The 18298-nt window shown below is 36.9% G+C and overlaps 1 protein-coding gene and 2 pseudogenes across 1 annotated transcript in view; 1 reads left to right on the top strand and 2 right to left on the bottom strand.

The window, feature by feature from the left end:
- Positions 1-6142: 6142 nt before the first annotated feature.
- Positions 6143-10285, bottom strand: LOC107095096 (annotated as a pseudogene).
- Positions 10286-11702: 1417 nt separating this feature from the next.
- On the bottom strand, positions 11703-13803 carry LOC107095269 (annotated as a pseudogene).
- Positions 13804-16483: 2680 nt separating this feature from the next.
- LOC107095606 (neuronal acetylcholine receptor subunit alpha-5-like) overlaps positions 16484-18298 on the top strand; it is a 10971-nt gene continuing 9156 nt past the window's right edge. Inside the window, exons 1-2 of the mRNA XM_015391768.1 lie at positions 16484-16644; positions 16853-16990. Of these exons, the coding sequence (XP_015247254.1) occupies positions 16897-16990 (94 nt within the window). The 5' untranslated portion in view covers positions 16484-16644; positions 16853-16896. The remainder of the gene's footprint in view (positions 16645-16852; positions 16991-18298) is intronic.

The following is an 18298-nucleotide window of genomic DNA, read 5'->3' as shown; positions in this document are numbered from 1 at the left end:
GTGTGTGTGAATGGGTGAATGAATGTAGTGTAAAGCGCCTTGGTCAAGTCTCCTAACTTGAATAAAGGCGCTATATAAGTACATACCATTTACCATTACCATTTACCATATGTGTGTGTGTATATATGTATCAGGGCTTGATGTTAACCATCGCCCGGGGCAAGTAGTTTTTATTGTCGGAAGAGTACATGTATGTGTTTAGAAAACTTTTGAAACTGATCTGCAGAAGCTGACTTCTCTGAGTTTCTTAACAGCCTGAATGAGGGCAATTGCGCAAGCCAGTCATGTTTTGTAATGCCAACACAAAGTATGTTTAAGGCAAATCAGGTTTGTTTGTATTACACAACCTTGTAAGCTCACAGTTCAACATATTGTACTTGAACAGAGCATAAGAACAGAGAAAAGTTTAATATAATAGATGCAGGTAGAAAAGAGTTAGACAACAACCATGAGAGCAATGTTCTCTCTGAATATTGTTTACATAGAGCAGTCTAGTAACTCCAAACAAATAAAGTAGTTTTTTTTTACCTTGATTTAAAACCAAGAACCTTTTCGCTGCAAGGCAACAATACTGTAAACTACACCACCATGCAGCCAACAATTTCTGACCTAAACATGGACAAGTAAGAAAATTCAATTCAATTCAGCTTATCTATAAAGTACCGAATCACAACACATGTCATCTCAAGGCACTTTACAGTTCACCAGATCGTACAGTCAAATTGATTCAACATTTTCTATCAAGGAAAACCAGTTGATTGCATCGACTCATTGACTTGGATGCAATCCCTCACACTAAGCATGCTTGTAGCAACAGTGGAGAGGAAAAACTCCCCTTTAACGGGAAGCAACCTCCAGCAGAACCAGGCTCGGTGTGAGCGGCCATCTGCCGAGGCCGACTGGGGTTCAAGGAGACATAGGCAGAGATACAAAAAGCAACTGTAAAAGGCGGCCCCGTCCAGTAAACACACAGCCAGGCAGACGAGCTCTGAATCAACTCCCATGTCAGAGGGAGAAGAGAGCACATCCCGCCAGTCAGAGAAACAGGGCTACACTGGAAAAACAGGCTGATCTCCAACATCTATGAACAAAGGTGTTGACAGCAGCAGCACAGCTGATATTTCTCTCCAGGATGGTGTCACAGCCAAATAGGAACAGATGAGGCGAAGCTACTATGAGAAAAAGCAGAGAGAGCATAATGTTAGAGATTGAACTAACAGATTCTGCAGAGTGGAAGAATAGACATAGAATGAAGCAGAATGATGAAAAAGGGGTCCCTATGTCCTCCAGCAGTCTAAGCCTATAGCAGCATAACTATAGAGATAGCTCAGGATAACCTGAGCCTCTTTAACTATAAGCTTTATCAAAAAGGAAAGTTTTAAGCCTACCAAAGAAATGTCAAGTTTACTCCTAATATCAAAGTACATTTTACTTATATCTGTTAAGTTAGGGACTTATTTAAATTGCTTTGTTAATACTATTTATATTTGGTAAGATTTATTAAATTTACTTGTCTCTCTGTGGATAAAGAATTACAAATGAATTCTAAGTAACACATTAAATAAAAGGTGTCATTTTGCAAAGTGATATTTACAGGAACGAAAAGTCCCTTTTTTCAGTGCAGCAGATATGAATATTTTGCAAAATGTAAAAATAAAGCCAATAAATATTTACTCTGAATAATATTGGCAGGTCTTGAAATACAGGAACCTTGTCAAGAAAAGCTTTTAAAAATAACTAAAAAGGAAGGGGGAGGGCTTGTTGTGCACTGCAGATAAAAACTTGGTGCTAAAACGTATGCACATAGGGGCTGACCTTTAAAGAAGCCAAATATGGAGTGCTAAACTGCATGTAAGCACCTGCAATGAGTGGGCGTGTTGTGGGTGATCTGCAAGGATTGAATGTGCAATGGATAAGATGTGCAAAACCGGTTTATCCACCCTAGTTAAAGAGTAAGTTGTGGCTGTTGGCAGTTTGGTCGAAGCTGTAATTCTAAGTAATGTATTTTGAGATGATAATCAGGGTCATGATTATTCCATTTTTCTGTCACGCTTTTGGTCATGTTTAAAAAAAAAAAAAAGTGCAAATCATAATGGACATGTGTAAGTTCTTAGTCATCTGAGTCATGTCAACCACAAACAGGTTCAAATTGGAAGGCAATGAGCTTTTCGCTCAGTTTTTTGAAGATGTTTCGACACTGACATAGCAGTTTTGTAAATCTGTTGGCTCGCACCAGAGCAATATGTGGTTTGAGCGCTGATGTAAACTGCTTGGAGGTCCATTCTCCTGCATACATTCCAAGTCAGATGTAAATCAAATAGGCGCCTTTTGTTCTACATGGGCTATATGCTTGGTCTTTTAAGTCATACTGGGGGTGCTTTTGTAATTTTCTTGGAATGAGTTTAATGTTGGAAGCTGAAACCATAGTCCCCCCCCCTGTTCAGTGGTGGTTTTCCTCTTTTCCTAAAGAAGGCTGTTTTCACTCCTCTTTCAAACTGTTTGTCCTCTCTGTCCAAAATCTGAACACTTTGGTGTTTAAAAGTGTGTCCCAGAGTTTCTGGCTCTTCCATGCTGTGCCGTATTGTAATTGTTTGGTTTCTCCAATCTAGGAGGCTGAACAGTGCTCAATGCATTGGATGGCATAAAAAAATCAGCTCAGTTTAGATTTGGCAGTCCTGTTTTTAAAATTAACCATTTTTTTTCTGAGTGTGTTGTTGTGTTTGAAATTGACTGGTATGTTTTGTTTGGATAAAATCCTTTTAAATTGCTCAGAAATTTTGCTTTTTTTTTGACTGGAATTTCCTAACATGTTTATGTTCTTTTCATCTTTTATTTTTCTTTTTTTTTTTGAGAACTTTATTCAAATTGAGGCCAGTTTATTAAAATTTGGGTGGCACCCACTTCCTCTGTAATTTAGGGCATATTGTCAGCCTGGTAAATCACAGTTCTGATAACATGAAGTTTATGCTACAGCAGATGAGGCGAGTCAAAATGAAGGTATCTTCTGTATGTGTAGGTTTTCAGTAAATATCTGGTAAAACACCCTAAGCGCGGACCCAGACATGCTGGAGAGTCTCCTGATGACTCCGGAACATCTCGAACTATCCCAACACTCACAAAAATATTTCTTAAAAATTAGAACATTTATGGGATTTTATTACAAAACAAATTGCTATTTACTTTTTTAAAGATAATTTTAGCATAAAATCTATTAAACAAGCTTTACTTAATGCAGGTTTATGTATTTCATTTTAATAACGTATACTTACTCAAAATAAATACTAAGAATGCATTTACTTTGAATACAAAAAGTTTGTCTGAATTACTTGAAGGTAACCCTGGTTATTTGCGATGCAGAGGAGTCGGAAGTGGAAGCCGTGCAGGAATTATTATAGCAGTAGGATTTGCTAATATGCATGGAGGGTTGTGAGTCTGTATCTCAGTTTGTATCTTACTTTTTATGATTATAATTTGACAGTATATAAATAAGTGAATCATTATGATTCACTGTAAGGTTAGCCTTTAATATCGTTCACTATTTAAAAGAAACAAACTTGCCTCCATATCTATTATAAAAGGCAAATATCATTACTGATACCTGAAATGTTTAAATTCTAATTACAAAAACTACAAACACTGTTTTAAGAAGATGCTAAAACTTTCAATTGATAGAGTATTCAAGGATATTTCGATGCCATCATAATCATCATCATCAGTTGGTGTCTGGTAACTTTTTAAATTCCTAGAAAACAAAGGAATGTGTCCCGTTTTTCACATGCTACTCCAGATAACATGATAAATATTACTTCATAGAATTTTTATTTAATCCTGATCATATAGCACATTGCTTGCTTAATATGAACCCATTTACAGGACTCTATGATAATGGATTAGATTAGTATTTTTGAGATACTAAATGTTTAAAAGTGCCCAAAATAAAACATCTTTTTTTTTCTTTTTTTTTAACCAACGGGAGTTAAGAAAATTCTTTTTTTTTAAAGGGAATTCCTTTTTTCATTATAATTTATTTCTAAACTGATTTAAATAAGTAAATATTGACTAAATTGGTATATTGGCTAAATTCCTTAGAAAGTATGCCTTATTAAAATAAACAAAATGTGAGTGATGGACAGGAGCTCTAAAAGTGTTAGATAAACAATGCTAATAATAATAATAATAATAATACATTTTATTTGTATTGCACTTTACATTTCAAAAAAAAATATCAAAGTGCTACAAAATTCATAGTTAAAACAAAACCGTACAATAAAAACAGTATACATAGTTAAAATGAGACATTACAATAAAATAACATACGTAGTAAAAACAAAACAGTAAAATAACCATAAAACCACACAGATAAAATACTAACTAATGTTTAAAGGCTTTTTAAAAAAAAAATGTCTTGAGGCCTTTCTTGAACGCCTCCACACTCTGTGGGACCCTAAGGGACTCTGGGAGGCCATTCCAGAGTTGTGGGGCAATTGCCTGGGAGGCCCTATCTCCCATTGTGCAGAGCTTGACTCTTGGCTGGTGCAGTCGGTGGGTGGAGGTGGTGGAGCGGAGGGTTCTGGAGGCGGTGTGAGGTGTGCTACTGTAGATTAAACAGGCCGAGGACTGAGCTTTTACCTTTTGTGTTGTGATATAATCTATCCAGAGGAGAGCAGTATTGAGCTGAATGCTTTATTAGCTTTAGGCGCAGTTTGGAGAGTCACTGCATGTTCAGCTGGTAGGGTGGATCCTTTAGTTACTGCTTCTTGCATAACTTTAGGTGTTTCCTTATTGTCTAATATGTCATTCTGTATTTTGTAGGCACAACCTAATGACAAACTAACTGACAAAATTGGGTAAACTCACTATTTAGATCCCTCAAATGGATTTTTAAAACCAGCTACTATTATCATCTTATCTAACTATTGTTATGGATCATTTTTTCATTCATTTGTGTATATTTGTCCAGATTTGTGTAAAGAATTGAAATGTTTAAGCTTATTTAAAATGACCATTTTCTATTTCCATGTAGGCTCTTTTTATTTTCTAACTTACAGGGAGTATTGTTCAGAACGACCATAAAATCTCATCATAAACAGCTCCTGCCCTTTACCCCCGTGATTGCCATAAAATACTGATAACCCCTATGCAAAGAACAAAGCCTACTCATTGACAGGACCGAATATTTTATCGATGTATCTCTCTTTACAAGTTGAAAGTAAGTCTACCTGCCTGCTGGGCTTCAAAATGACATTTCAATCAGCTTTTTCAGTTGCATTTCATATTTATCCAAATGAATGCAACTGTAGCACTACGGGGGCAAATATGTAGAGCACTTGTTAGCTCAGTGTAATTATCACTTACATTGGAGGCCCTGAAATTTCAAAGGAAATGGAAGCAACATCCTGTCTGGCCTCTCGTGAGCTCGTCTAGGCACTGTGCCAGTGACATCACTTTAAAGCTCTTATAACTCTGTTTAAGGATTGCTTTTATCATCCTTATGCTAACTAAAGAATTGTCTAATTGAAAATTATGAGGAAGCAATTTTCTTAATTCATGTTTGTAAGCAAGTGGAAGGAAAACTTTACATTGTAAGAATACCAGTAACTTAACTTTTAAAGTCTCAGTGACTTACATTTACACAGCTTTACATTTTTTTTGTGTATTTATTGCTAAAAGGCAAACAGTAACTGGAGAAGACTATTTAATGTGACTAGTGTTTAATGAGTTTATCTGTTTATTTTGCCCAAAATACCAAAAATTCTTCATTATTTGAACTCCAGCATAATTAACTTTGAACCTAAGTTTGCTTAGAATTAAATTGCTGCCTATTAAAAAGGATTCCAGGATAACCATTTCAATGAACATGTTGTACTTCATATAATGATGTGTTCTGCAAGCTTAAAGCATTTTGTACTTTTAAAGTAAACCATCTACCTGCGCATGTAAATAAGACAGCAACAATCTTGAAAATTTCTTGAGGTAGAAACCAACCTCTGATCAGAAGGAAGAGTTTTTTTTGCCTTTTCTTATTTTTTTTTTTTTTTTATTCACAGAAGCTTACTGTCTTCTTGGTTGCTTCGACTGCAAACCGCTCTTGAGGCTGACAAAAGGTCAACCGATCCCCATAAAGCACATCAGTCTCATTGGAACATGTTTTATTTGCTGAGTATGGTTGTACATTAGTGACCGTATTGAGATTAAACACATAATGCACAAATTTACCACATATTTCACAGTTTGCATTGATAACTGTTGCATTGATAACTTGTATAACTGTGTATGGCAATCCCTTTAAAAACATGCATGATTTGCAGATTTGAAAGTTTTTAAATTGAACATTAACAAAAGGATCCTCACTTGATTGAAGGGTATTTCTATTTACAATATAAGTGAGAAAAAAAAAATCAAAAATAATTAGTGTGTTTAAATATTATTAGAACAAAAGCCAAATTTGAATTACAAAGTTCAAAATATTCCTTTATGGTGAGCTTTACCTATAGGCAACATCTTTATACATACATTTCCTTACTCCTTAGTCAGCTTTAACTTTACGTCTACAGACAGCTTTCCATAAACACCTGATAAACATGACAGTAGCTGTGAGCATGAGCAGCACTGCTGCTGTCAGGAAGAGGACTACGTCTACAGAGTGGTAGATATACCAGGGCATTCTGTAGGATTGAGCTTTCAGGTGAGCAGCACCTTTGTGTCTCATTACAAACTCCATCCAGAAGATGGCGGTTTCAATGGGCTTCATCGGCTGATCTCTGTGCAGCCTGGAGAGTCTCTGCATGTTCAGCCTGTAGGAAGGTTCATTCAGGACTTCCTGTATAGCTTTCAGGAAGTTGTCATCTTTATCTACTGTACTCAGCGTAAGAATTTTAGCCGCTCCTTTTACTTTCAGACGGAGCAGATTGTCATATTGATCAAAAACCATTGGGAAACCCACCAATGGAACTCCATGACACAGCGCCTCCTGGACTCCATTTGTTCCTCCATGAGCCACAAAAAGCTTTACTTTAGGATGTCCTAAGAGGTCTTTTTGTGGCATCCAGTCGACAACTAAAGTGTTGTTACCCAGAGTGGACGGTTTAGTGCCTTTATAGCTCCAGATGACTTTCTGTGGGAGCTTAGAAAAAGCTGCAGCAATCTCATTTACCAGATCTTCTGGAAGTTCTTCCACGAATGTTGAGAGGGACATAATTATGACTCCATGATCTCCAGAACTCTGCACAAACTCCTCCATATAGTCAGGAAGTGGCTCTGCAGGTTTACAGTGGAACCCTCCCATGTAGACAACATTAGGCATTGTGGGACGAGGGTAATCGAACACAAAGTCGCTTCTCATCAGCCAAATATCAGCATCATTCCTTATCATATCAAAGTCACAATCAGGTCCGAGGTATTTTTCACAAAGGGGCTGGTATACTCCCTTAATGATCTGCCTGCTTTGCATATATGTCATTAAATGAAGAATGGTGTTTTTAACTCTCTGAAAAAATGTCATTATATCAGTGTTGCCAGATCCTGTGGTTGGAATGTAGGATAAGGGGGAAGGTGCAATGGCGAAATGAGCTTCTTCTGGCATTAACCAGCGAACATTATAAACTAAAGGGAGGTTCATATATTTGGCCAAAATAGCTCCATTACCCCAGCATGGGTCAGTTAGAACCAGATCAAACTTGGTCTCATTTAATTTCCTCATCAGCTCTGTGTCATCCAGCAGGGTTGAAACAAATGCGCTAATAGAAGTGTGAATTTCAATAATTTTGTCAAGAATGCCTAGATTGATGTAGAGAAAACTGATGAAAGATAAGTCCCCCCGCTCAAATTTGATGAACTCATTAAAGATTTTTTTAAAAAACTCCTTATCTATTAAGCTCTTTTCCAGTGGGACTGATATTGTGCTATAATGTATGGAGTTCTCCTTGATGTACCAGCTTTTGCTGGGATATAAAATAGTGACATTGTGTCCTTTGGAGTGAAGAGCTTGCAGAAGGATTTCCATGTTTATCCAGTGGCTTCCTTCAGTAGGAAAGACCAAGATGTTGCCACCCTCACAACTGCAGGGAAGGAGGACGAGCAAGAGCAATGCCCCGCAGCAATATACTGCATTCATCTGAAATGAGAACATGGGACATATAAATAAAATTAAAAATAAAAAGAACCTGTTAGCTAGTATATACTGCATTACTCTTTGCTTCATTGAAGTAGCACAGTGTTAATTTGACCCCTATTATCAGCTTAATTTGAGATATATCAAATGATTCTTCAGTTCAGTGTGGAAACCCTGGCAAGTAACTTCTGGGTTGGATCCATCATTGAATGAGATATATACACTTTAAACAGTCTAAGGTCAACTTAGCTGTTGTTAGGCAACAAACCATAGTATGATAACTGATCAGATATTTTTTATTAATTTTTTTTATGTTGGATTTAATCTAGATAGGTGAATGTGGCCTTTTCTTTAACTCCATGAACTCAATTCTAAGGTGTCTGCTATGATATTCAAACAAAAGGATGGCAAACAGTTTCTTTTTGCAACAGCGCAGAGCTGCCAGCAGTGGTCAGGGTCCAGCTAACCAGGGTTTATGGTTTTTTTTTTATGTAAAGAAACAAAGTAACTTTATTATTAATCGATCATTAATAGGTGATCTCTGCATCTGATCATCTGACTTGAAGAAGCTGTAAATCCTAGTCTGTTTTTCACAATTATATTTATAGAAATGTTGAGGTTTGCATGCAAGCACTATAACAGAGCTTCTGAGTTTAAACAGAAGGTAATTCACAACCGTTACTAAATGTAACTGAGCCTAAACTTTGCATTCAGCCTTCACATGGTGCTTACATTCCATAGCAGCTGGTCTTAAGTGGTAGAGACTTGGTTTAAATCCCATCTTAACCCATGACGAGATTTTCTAGTTTCATGATATCATTTTAAAAATAGGTGAAATCTAACGTTTTACTTAAGGTTATAGAAAATGGTTTACTGTCTCATATTTATCAGCTTTTGTCATGAATAGGGTAAGACATTGATGAGCAAATAAACAAGTATAATTATCAAAGAAGCAAGGTAATTACTCTAATTCTCTTAGTTAAAAAACTACATATACACTTTTTTGTAACTTAAAGTTAGCCTGAGGAAGACAGGCTAGATTACTTGTTTCTTGTTTTGTTTTTTTATAACTTTAGTGTTCCGGTCAGCAAGGACCTGAGGAAGAGCGGCTGCTGACGTCACTCTGCTGCGCCCGCCGCTCAGAATGCTTTTTCATTTTCGAGTTACGGACAGTACTTTGCAAGCAGACCATAAAAACAAAAAAGCAATATCCGCCGTTTTTTCTATTTGATTATGGCATAAATTGTGCAGTCTTAAAGAAGAAAATACAAATGCAAATCGGATGATTGATTACTAATTTAATTTATGAGTCAAACAATGCAGCCACATTCTTAAAATGAAAAAGCATTTCTGGAAATGCTTTTTCATTTTCAAATTTTACATTTCAAATTGAATTTTGGTATGTATTTGCTGGGGTACATTTTGAAAGATAAATCTCAAATGTCTTTTTCATTTTAATTAAGTAAAATGATGAGCAATGTTGAAGAAGAAAAAGAAAATGCAAACAGGATTATTGATTACTAATTTCATTTAGGAGTCAAACAATGCAGCCACATTCTTAAAATGAAAAAGCATTTCTGAAAATGCTTTATAAATATGGTAGCGATTTGTTTCCATACATAAGCAACTGCAATCTCTGCTTCCAGATATTTAGGCCATTGCTTGGGACTTCTTCAGCAGTGACCAGGTGTGGAAACACATGTAGACACATAACTGGGTTTGGCACCGCATGGATCAGTTCTAACATGCATGGCTGTTAGGCAGGAAGGGGATCTGCACATGCTCGATAATGTTTTCCTGGTTCTATGCAGTATATACAAATATAAGATAAATAGATATAATACTTACATTTAGTCTTGTTTGTCCGGATCAAGTTGTTACCAGTGTGCTACATCAAAATTCTCGTTAAATACATAAGGAAGACTTATTTAAGTCTTTATTCCAGTCACTTTCTAGAAAGCATAACCCTGTGTGTGACAGCAAAAGCACTAACAGACCCAGGGATGTGACAATTAACAGACTCCTGTCGAATTTAGGAAGGTAATCTGTTTTAAGAGATTTGTTTTAAAATATCCGTTCGGTCCAACAAGTCAATGAAACGTGAAAATGCAACGAAAGAAGAACAGCAGATAACACAAAAGTGGGAGAAAGTTTAGGATCTTTGCACCAGTTCCTGCTGAGGAGCGATAATACTGCGTTCCATGGCGACACCTAGTGTCCGAGAAAAGAAGTGCAGCAATGATTGCACAACTGTGCAAGAGTTCAACACAGTTAGTGGCGGATAAAACTGCAGGACGCGCCTTAATTTAGCGAGATTGTGAATATTTTACAAAAAAAGGGAAAAATTTCAGTGGAAAAAGATGGGCATATTTGTAGCATCCAGTAATAAATGAAAGGGACGAGCAACCATATTCATATGCATTAGTTTAACATGCCACAAGAATTTCTTTTTGATTATTTAATTATTCTGTATCAGTGAGATTTATGTGATCATTGGTGAAATGCGTTCCATCCAATAGCTAGAAAAACTAGGAGCACATGCAGTTTAATAATACAGCACAATGTTTCTTCTTAAAGTACTTTACAAATAGGTGCATATGATTATATAGGATACAATCTGGAACGAATACAGTGCATTCAACCAGATTTATTACAACCCAATTGGTTCTGATTAACTGATCATCATTCGGATTCACTGCTTACCGTACAATGCAGGACAGCTAAAGCCAGCTGAGCTTTTAAAGCCAGTTAAAAGAAAATCCCCTATTTAAAAAAGCTCAGCTGATTACTTCAACTTTGACTTTGGAGCATTTCCTTCACTCGAGCAAAGGTGTAGTAGCTGTTTTAAGATAAGGTAATCTGTTGTCACTTAAATGATTGGGTGCAAAACTTATTTTATGGCAGCCCAGTGAATAATTAGACCAGGCTTGCTGGAAAAGATTGTTTTGTCCTCTTATAAAACAATCATAAATTATGATTTATTAGTAATATTTTCACTCTGTTTTGACTTACTAAAATGGATATTTTCACAGATTGAATCTGACTTTGGCTGTCAATCTGTATCCCTGCTCTCTGACAAAAATGTAGCTCCACCTTCCCTTGTTCTGTGGTTTTAGCAGAAATATAATCAGGCCTTTACTCTAATTAGCTCCAAATTTTTTGTAATTTTTCCTCTACTTCATAATCATGTATTACTTTGTGTTGACATATCAATTTAAATGCATTTGAAATAAATGTACATCTGGGGTTGTAATGTGAAAAAATGGTAAAAAGCTTGGGGAAAACCTTGCATTTGCATCTCAATGTTAATCTGGTATAGTTTTATTAAATACATTTCTAATGCAAAAGAAAAAAGAATAAGCACTGCCCAAATTAAAATGTGATGGGTGACATTCATAACCTGCACATAATGACTAAATAAGTAGATAGTAAAATATATTTTTCTGTGCTAACATTTTTTGATTACTATTGAGCTACAGATGGTCAATGCAGTTTGTTTTAAAAACAAATAAAAAAAGCAGCTTAGGATGTATTATATAAATAGCTAAACATGTTTATTGGACAAAATAATTAATAACTTCCATGAAATAAATACAGATTCAGTGTGTGGCATTTTAGATTACAATAAGCAACTTTAAAAAGGTACATTTTCTTATTTACCAATATATGACCAAAACCAGGTTGCAGTAGAGTTTATGAGTATAAGCATGAAATAATGCTTGTAAAGTGTAAAAAATTATAAAAAAAAAAATAGTTATTGGAACGCTACCTCTACATAGAGTAAAGACTTAGTCAGCTTTAACTTTACGTCTACAGACAGCTTTCCATAAACACCTGATAAACATGACGGTAGCTGTGAGCATGAGCAGCACTGCTGCTGACAGGAAGAGGACTACGTCTACAGAGTGGTAGATATACCAGGGCATTCTGTAGGATTGAGCTTTCAGGTGAGCAGCACCTTTGTGTCTCATTACAAACTCCATCCAGAAGATGGCGGTTTCAATCGGCTTCATCGGCGGATCTCTGTGCAGCCTGGAGAGTCTCTGCATGTTCAGCCTGTAGGAAGGTTCATTCAGGACTTCCTGTATCGCTTTCAGGAAGTTGTCATCTTTGTCTACTGTACTCAGCGTAAGAATTTTAGCCGCTCCTTTTACTTCCAGGCGGAGCAGATTGTCATATTGATCAAAAAACAAGGGTAAACCCACTACTGGGACACCATGATAAATGGCTTCTATGAGTCCGTTTGTTCCTCCATGAGCCACAAAAAGCTTTACTTTAGGGTGTCCTAAGAGGTCTTTTTGTGGCATCCAGTCGACAACTAAAGTGTTGTTACCCAGAGTGGACGGTTTGTTGCCTTTATAGCTCCAGATGACTTTCTGCGGGAGCTTAGAAAAAGCTGCAGCAATCTCATTTACCAGATCTTCTGGAAGCTCAGGCACAAAAGTCCCTAAAGACATGATTATGACTCCATGATCTCCAGAACTCTGCACAAACTCCTCCATAGAGACAGGGAGGGACTCTGCAGGTTTGCACTGGAACCCTCCTATGTACACAACATTGGGCATTGTGGGACGAGGGTAATCGAACACAAAGTCGGTTCTCATCAGCCAAATATCAGCATTTATCTTCAAAATATCAAAATCACAATCGGGTCCAAGATATTTCTCACAAAGGGGCTGGTATACTCGCTTAGTGATCGACAGATCGTTCATTCGGACGATAGAATATAAAAGGTTGTTTTTAACTCTCTGAAAGAAGGTCATCTTATCAGTGTTTCCAGATCCTGTGATGGGAACATATGATAATGGAGAAGGAGCAATGCCAAAATGACCTTCTTCAGATATTATCCAGCGAACATTAAAGACTAAAGGGAGGTTTAAATATTTGGCCAAAATGGCTCCACTACCCCAGCATGGGTCAGTTAGAACCACATCAAACTTGGTGTTGTTCAGGGTTTTGATCAACTCTGCATCGTCCAGCATGGCTGAAACAAATTCACTCACAGCCCTGTGAATCTCCAGGGCTGTGCTGAACATGCCAAACGAAGCACCAAAGAAGCTGGTCAGAGGTAAAGCTCCCCGCTCAAACTGGATGATGTCAAATATGATTTTGGTGATGAACTCCTGATAAAAGCTCCTCTTAACAGGAACTGTGAAGGTGCTGTAATAGGATGATTTCTCTCTGATGTACCAGCTGTTGCTGGGGCGCATAACAGTCAGGTTGTGTCCTCTGGAGTGCAGAGACTTTATTAAAAACTCCATGTTTATCCAGTGGCTGCCCTCGATAGGGAGGACCAAGATGTTTCCTCCTTTGCAGGAGCTGGGAGCGAGGATGAGGAGGAGAAAAACCCCGCAGCAGCAGATCAGCTTCATCTGAAAAAACAGGCAACTGATCAGAGCAGATCAAACACATACCACAATGTTTCTAATAAGAGCGCACTAGTTTTAGCAAACCACAGCCCCACAGCCCCCTTCATTGCACCACGCGTTACAGTTCACGATTCAAGACAACATATATACATATATANATATATATATATATATATATATATATATATATATATATATATATATATATATATATATATATATATATATATATATATATAAGAAAATATTAACTGTGAAAGCATGTGGAACAAATACCGATTTAATAATTTACACCGTTTTCAGTCTTACTTTCTTTGACAGAAACGATCACCAGGATAGAAGAGCATCAAACAATCCGATGTTTATTTAAATCGAGCGCAGCCGTAAAGTTCTCCGCCGTCTCGCACAGAAGACGTTTAATGGCCACGGTAAACAACATTGTGGTGCATTCAAAGACAGCTCGTTCACTAAATAACAAAGTTGAAGTAAAAATATAATTGGAAAATCCAACTGTATTTTTCCAACTTGGAATGTATGTAGATATTAGTGCTTGTTCATATTAATTGTTTGCAGAATGTTTATTGATACAACTAGGTAAGTTTATTTTATTTTATTTTACCTTTATTTTACCAGGAAGTCCCTTGAGATGAAATCTCTTTTTCGAGGGAGACCTGGCCAAGAGGCAGCAGTACAGTAAGAACAGTAAGTAAAGACAATGGAAAAGATTTACACCCAGGAACTCAAAACTGAGTTTTATCCATTATACCTTTTATCTAGAAATTACAGATGTTTAAATATATGCGTCTATATGTTAGCAAAGGCTTTAGGAAAGTATACTTAGTCCTTATTTAGAAAATATGGATGTTTTGCACGTTAATTTTCCTGTTGGAACAGTGTAGATTGACCCTGAGGTTCTGGTTATACATTGGTTATTGTCTGGCCACCCCTATAAAACATTTCTGGCTACGCCTCTGCCACAATGGTCAGGGACGCAGCAGCAGAGCCCAAAGGCGCTATACCCAATTAGTGAATGTCACCGTGTCAATTGATTTTTAAGTCAAATATATCTTTCACATCTTTTTTAGTAAAACTTAATAGAATGCCATAAAACCAAATGTAAACAAGCAGTTTTGTTTTAGTGAAGTGATGCTTGAGGTATTTCCAACAATTCTTTTATTTCAAAAATGTTTTATTCAAATACAGAATATTATTTACTAAATCATTTAACTTCCTTTTTGCAGTGAAATATATTTTATGATTTAACTTAATCTTAAAGTATACTGTAAGACTCGAATGCATCATCCTTGATGGATTCCGACTGTAATCCTTAGAGTAGAAGTGCAAAGGTGGATCTGTGCAGAGCAGGTTTCTGAAGAGATTACAATTCATTGGGCAAAATGAAGAAGATTGTTTTATTTTGCTCTTTAAATGACAAAAGAAAATTAAACATGTCAAATAAAGAAATTAATCTTTATCTCTCTTTTTTATGTTTCCTCTTCATTGACTTTTTTGTCAGTTTGGATGCACAACTTCTGTCAAAAAGGAATCTTAAAAATGAGTAAAATAAAACCATAATAACCTATTAGACTACATCATTATTATTTAGCCCATATCATTATTATTTAGATTGAAAAAGGATTGGTTAAAAAGCATGATATGTGTCTTTAAATGTAGGATGGCAGAGGAAATCATATTGTGGCACTCCTGTACTACTGACCAAGCCCAGGCTGCCTCAAAAGCATCAATGGCTCTGATATCTCTCATCTTCTTGACAAAACCTATAGACTCTCCATGGGGTTTGGGTCATGCCAATTTTCTGTCCTTTGTAGCACAGATACCCTGAATATTTTAGCAGGTTTTGGTAGTCTGGGCAGGTGCCAAGTTCTAATGGAGAATGAAATTAGCATCTCTCTATAGCTTGGTAGCTGAAGAAAGTAGGAATTGCCCGATTGTGCCACATGTCATCACTTCCCATCACCAAATGTGAAAACTTCATGCAGGAACTCAAGCAGTCCACTCTCCCTCCAGACTGGAAACTTGATTTCAAGGTGGGATTTACTTTAATCTGATAAAAAGGATTTTGGCTTGTTAAAAACCAGCCCTGCAAATTTCCCAAATCAGACAGGAAATCTCTGGGTTGTTTCTCCAGGGGGACTTAACTTAAAGAACATGATCAGTCATGTTGGAAACCAATCACTTTCCTGGAAGCTTTAAATCCAACTGTACCTTTAAAGGCTGCTTTTAGCCCTTTTCTTTGTGCCTTTTTCTACCACACTTTGTCTTTCCACTCAATGTTCATTGATATGTGAGACACATCCAGCTCTTTGTGGGCAGCCAGGGTCATTAACAATGGCAGTTTGTGTGTCAGTGACAGTCCACTGGGCAAATAAGTCAGCAGTCTCCACCTGATGGACATAACAAAACATCCATAGTACATTCAGCTTTACGGTTTTTTGGGATTTTAATGTTACTGTAAAACCATAATCATCAAAAATAATTGAATAATTCACTGTTTGTAGATGCACTACAAGGCAATTGTACTGCAAAGTTAGTATAGGCTAAATAGGCCAGCATTAGTCACCATGTTTTGTAGATCCATAGCAGTTTCATTCAGTCGTTGCCTAACAACCAAGTCTCCCTTCATACATACGCCACATAAAGATGATCTTTACAGGTTTCTATAATAGGGTTTATAACATCGCGAAAGGCTGGAATTTGCACATCCACCACTTTTTCTTTGTTTCATTAAAAATACAGAATATGTTAATTTTCTCCAACGTATGTCTTGCTATCTTCACACATGCATACAGAAATGTGAAGCACAGCTAGCCGTTTGCTGCTCTGGTTTAGGCAGGAGGGAGAGTGAATTCAGAGGATGGTTTTTACAGCCTGTGATGATGAGTGGCTGGATTTCTAAGAGGAAGAGGAAGAGAGGGGATGGGGAAGACTCTGAGGAGGGAGAGAAAGAAAGAGGAGGGGTAAGAGATGATGAGGATGTGCACAACTGGATGCAGCCAAGAGTGCAGCAGTGCCGGTGGGAGGCTAGAAAAAGACCCTGTCTGGAATGGAGGAGAGCGATGCAGCACAGCTGCTTTTGTCAGAGTCCCTCCACCTTTCATCCTCTGCCACCCTGGATTCTGTGTCAGTAAGGAAGAGCCAGAGCAGGTAGGCATACAGCTTTTGCATGCTGCAATGAGAACTCAATTTATCACACAAGGTGAAGGTTGAGGGTATTTTTTAAGGGGTGGTGCACCTATACGAAGTGCTATCAGTGCAGTAGTTAATAGGATATGCATTTTTTAAATATAATTTTAAGGTTATTCTTAACAGATAAATAAAATAATATAGCTTATTATCCCTTACCATTTAACAGTTCTGGGATGCCGAAGAGACCTGCTGCGTGTGTTCAACTTTGATATGATGCTTAGAGCCGGAGGGGGAGCCACTTTCCATGTACTGCTGCTGATTCTGCTTCCATGGCTGTGCTTGTTTCAACTGTGCCACTCTCTTTGTGAGTATCGAATGGATAAAAAGGCTTTCATTTCAATTTAATCTATAGAAAAAAAGGTGAATCTGTTTTTCTTTATGTTGGCTGCGTTTTTAAATGATAAAAAAATACAACACATTTTTTTTTTTCTGTGGATGATTCAGCAGTCTCTGTTGAAAACGGTTCTCCTTTGGTAAATCAGGCTGAATCTTTCACAAAGGATTGGGTCACTAAAAAGAATTAGCCTCTGTGGATGAAACAGGAATAGCATGTCAGTGATTTGGACACAGTTGAAACCTTTTCTGGCCCCAGAGGTCTACTTAAATTGGGCTTTTTAAAAAATCTTCCAGGTTTAAAAACATGTGATCAAGCATTGTAGACACTCTTAAGTGTCTACAACCTGTTTCAAAGTATTTTATTTCATATAAAATATGGATTAAATCTGAATTAAACTTTTTGGGTTTTCACTTCCTCTAGTGTATTGCATGCATTGCTCTGTACGTGAGCATTATCTTAACACTATTTGTTTGTGCTTTTGATTAAATTAATTTCCCTGCTGTTATATGTTTGGCATGAAAATTATGTTCATCATTAATAAATTAGAGGTTCTTGTAGAGGAGTTTTGGCCACCTTGCTATTATATTTGGGCATTAGTCCAAATGTGATAACACTAGAGCTTCAGTTGTTTGTTTTCTGGAATTACCTGTTAGTCCGGTACATCTTCTGATAATAGACAGCCCAAGCCCCTTTTTTATGATAAGGTCCACGTATTTCTTCCAAGATAATGTGTTGTCTGAAATAGTTCCTAATAATTTTGCTTCTTCCACCTGCAACACTGGATTAACATCTACCATCAGGTCTAGAACTGGATTGGTCTTTATTTGTGATTTTAAGCTGAGCACCATTGGTTTTGTTTTAGTTACATTCAGAATTGACTTGTTTGAAATGGTTTATTAAACAGTGACCGTTAGGTCCTTACCTAACTAAGCTTTTAATTAATTTGATGTTGCAGCTGCTAAATACACTGGGAGCCATCTACAGTACATACATAGATAGATCTGCTTTTTTAAGTAAACTGGGTAAATAATTTGTGTAGATTGTGTATAGTATAGAACCCAGATAGGTACCTTCAGGCACCCCTTGTAAAGTCATATATTTTTTGTATTGTTATCATCATTAGTAAATGATTCATACACATACCTTGACATGTACACTCACCGGCCACTTTATTAGGTACCCCATGCTAGTAACGGGTTGGACCCCCTTTTGCTTTCAGAACTGCCTCAATTCTTGGTGGCATAGATTCAACAAGGTGCTGGAAGCATTCCTCAG

The sequence above is a fragment of the Cyprinodon variegatus genome, unplaced genomic scaffold (genome assembly GCF_000732505.1).
Source record: "Cyprinodon variegatus isolate N-32 unplaced genomic scaffold, C_variegatus-1.0 Scaffold22, whole genome shotgun sequence".
NCBI lineage: Eukaryota > Metazoa > Chordata > Actinopteri > Cyprinodontiformes > Cyprinodontidae > Cyprinodon > Cyprinodon variegatus.
The sequence above is the reverse complement of the archived record's forward strand: the minus strand, read 5'-3'. Positions and strand labels throughout refer to the sequence as shown.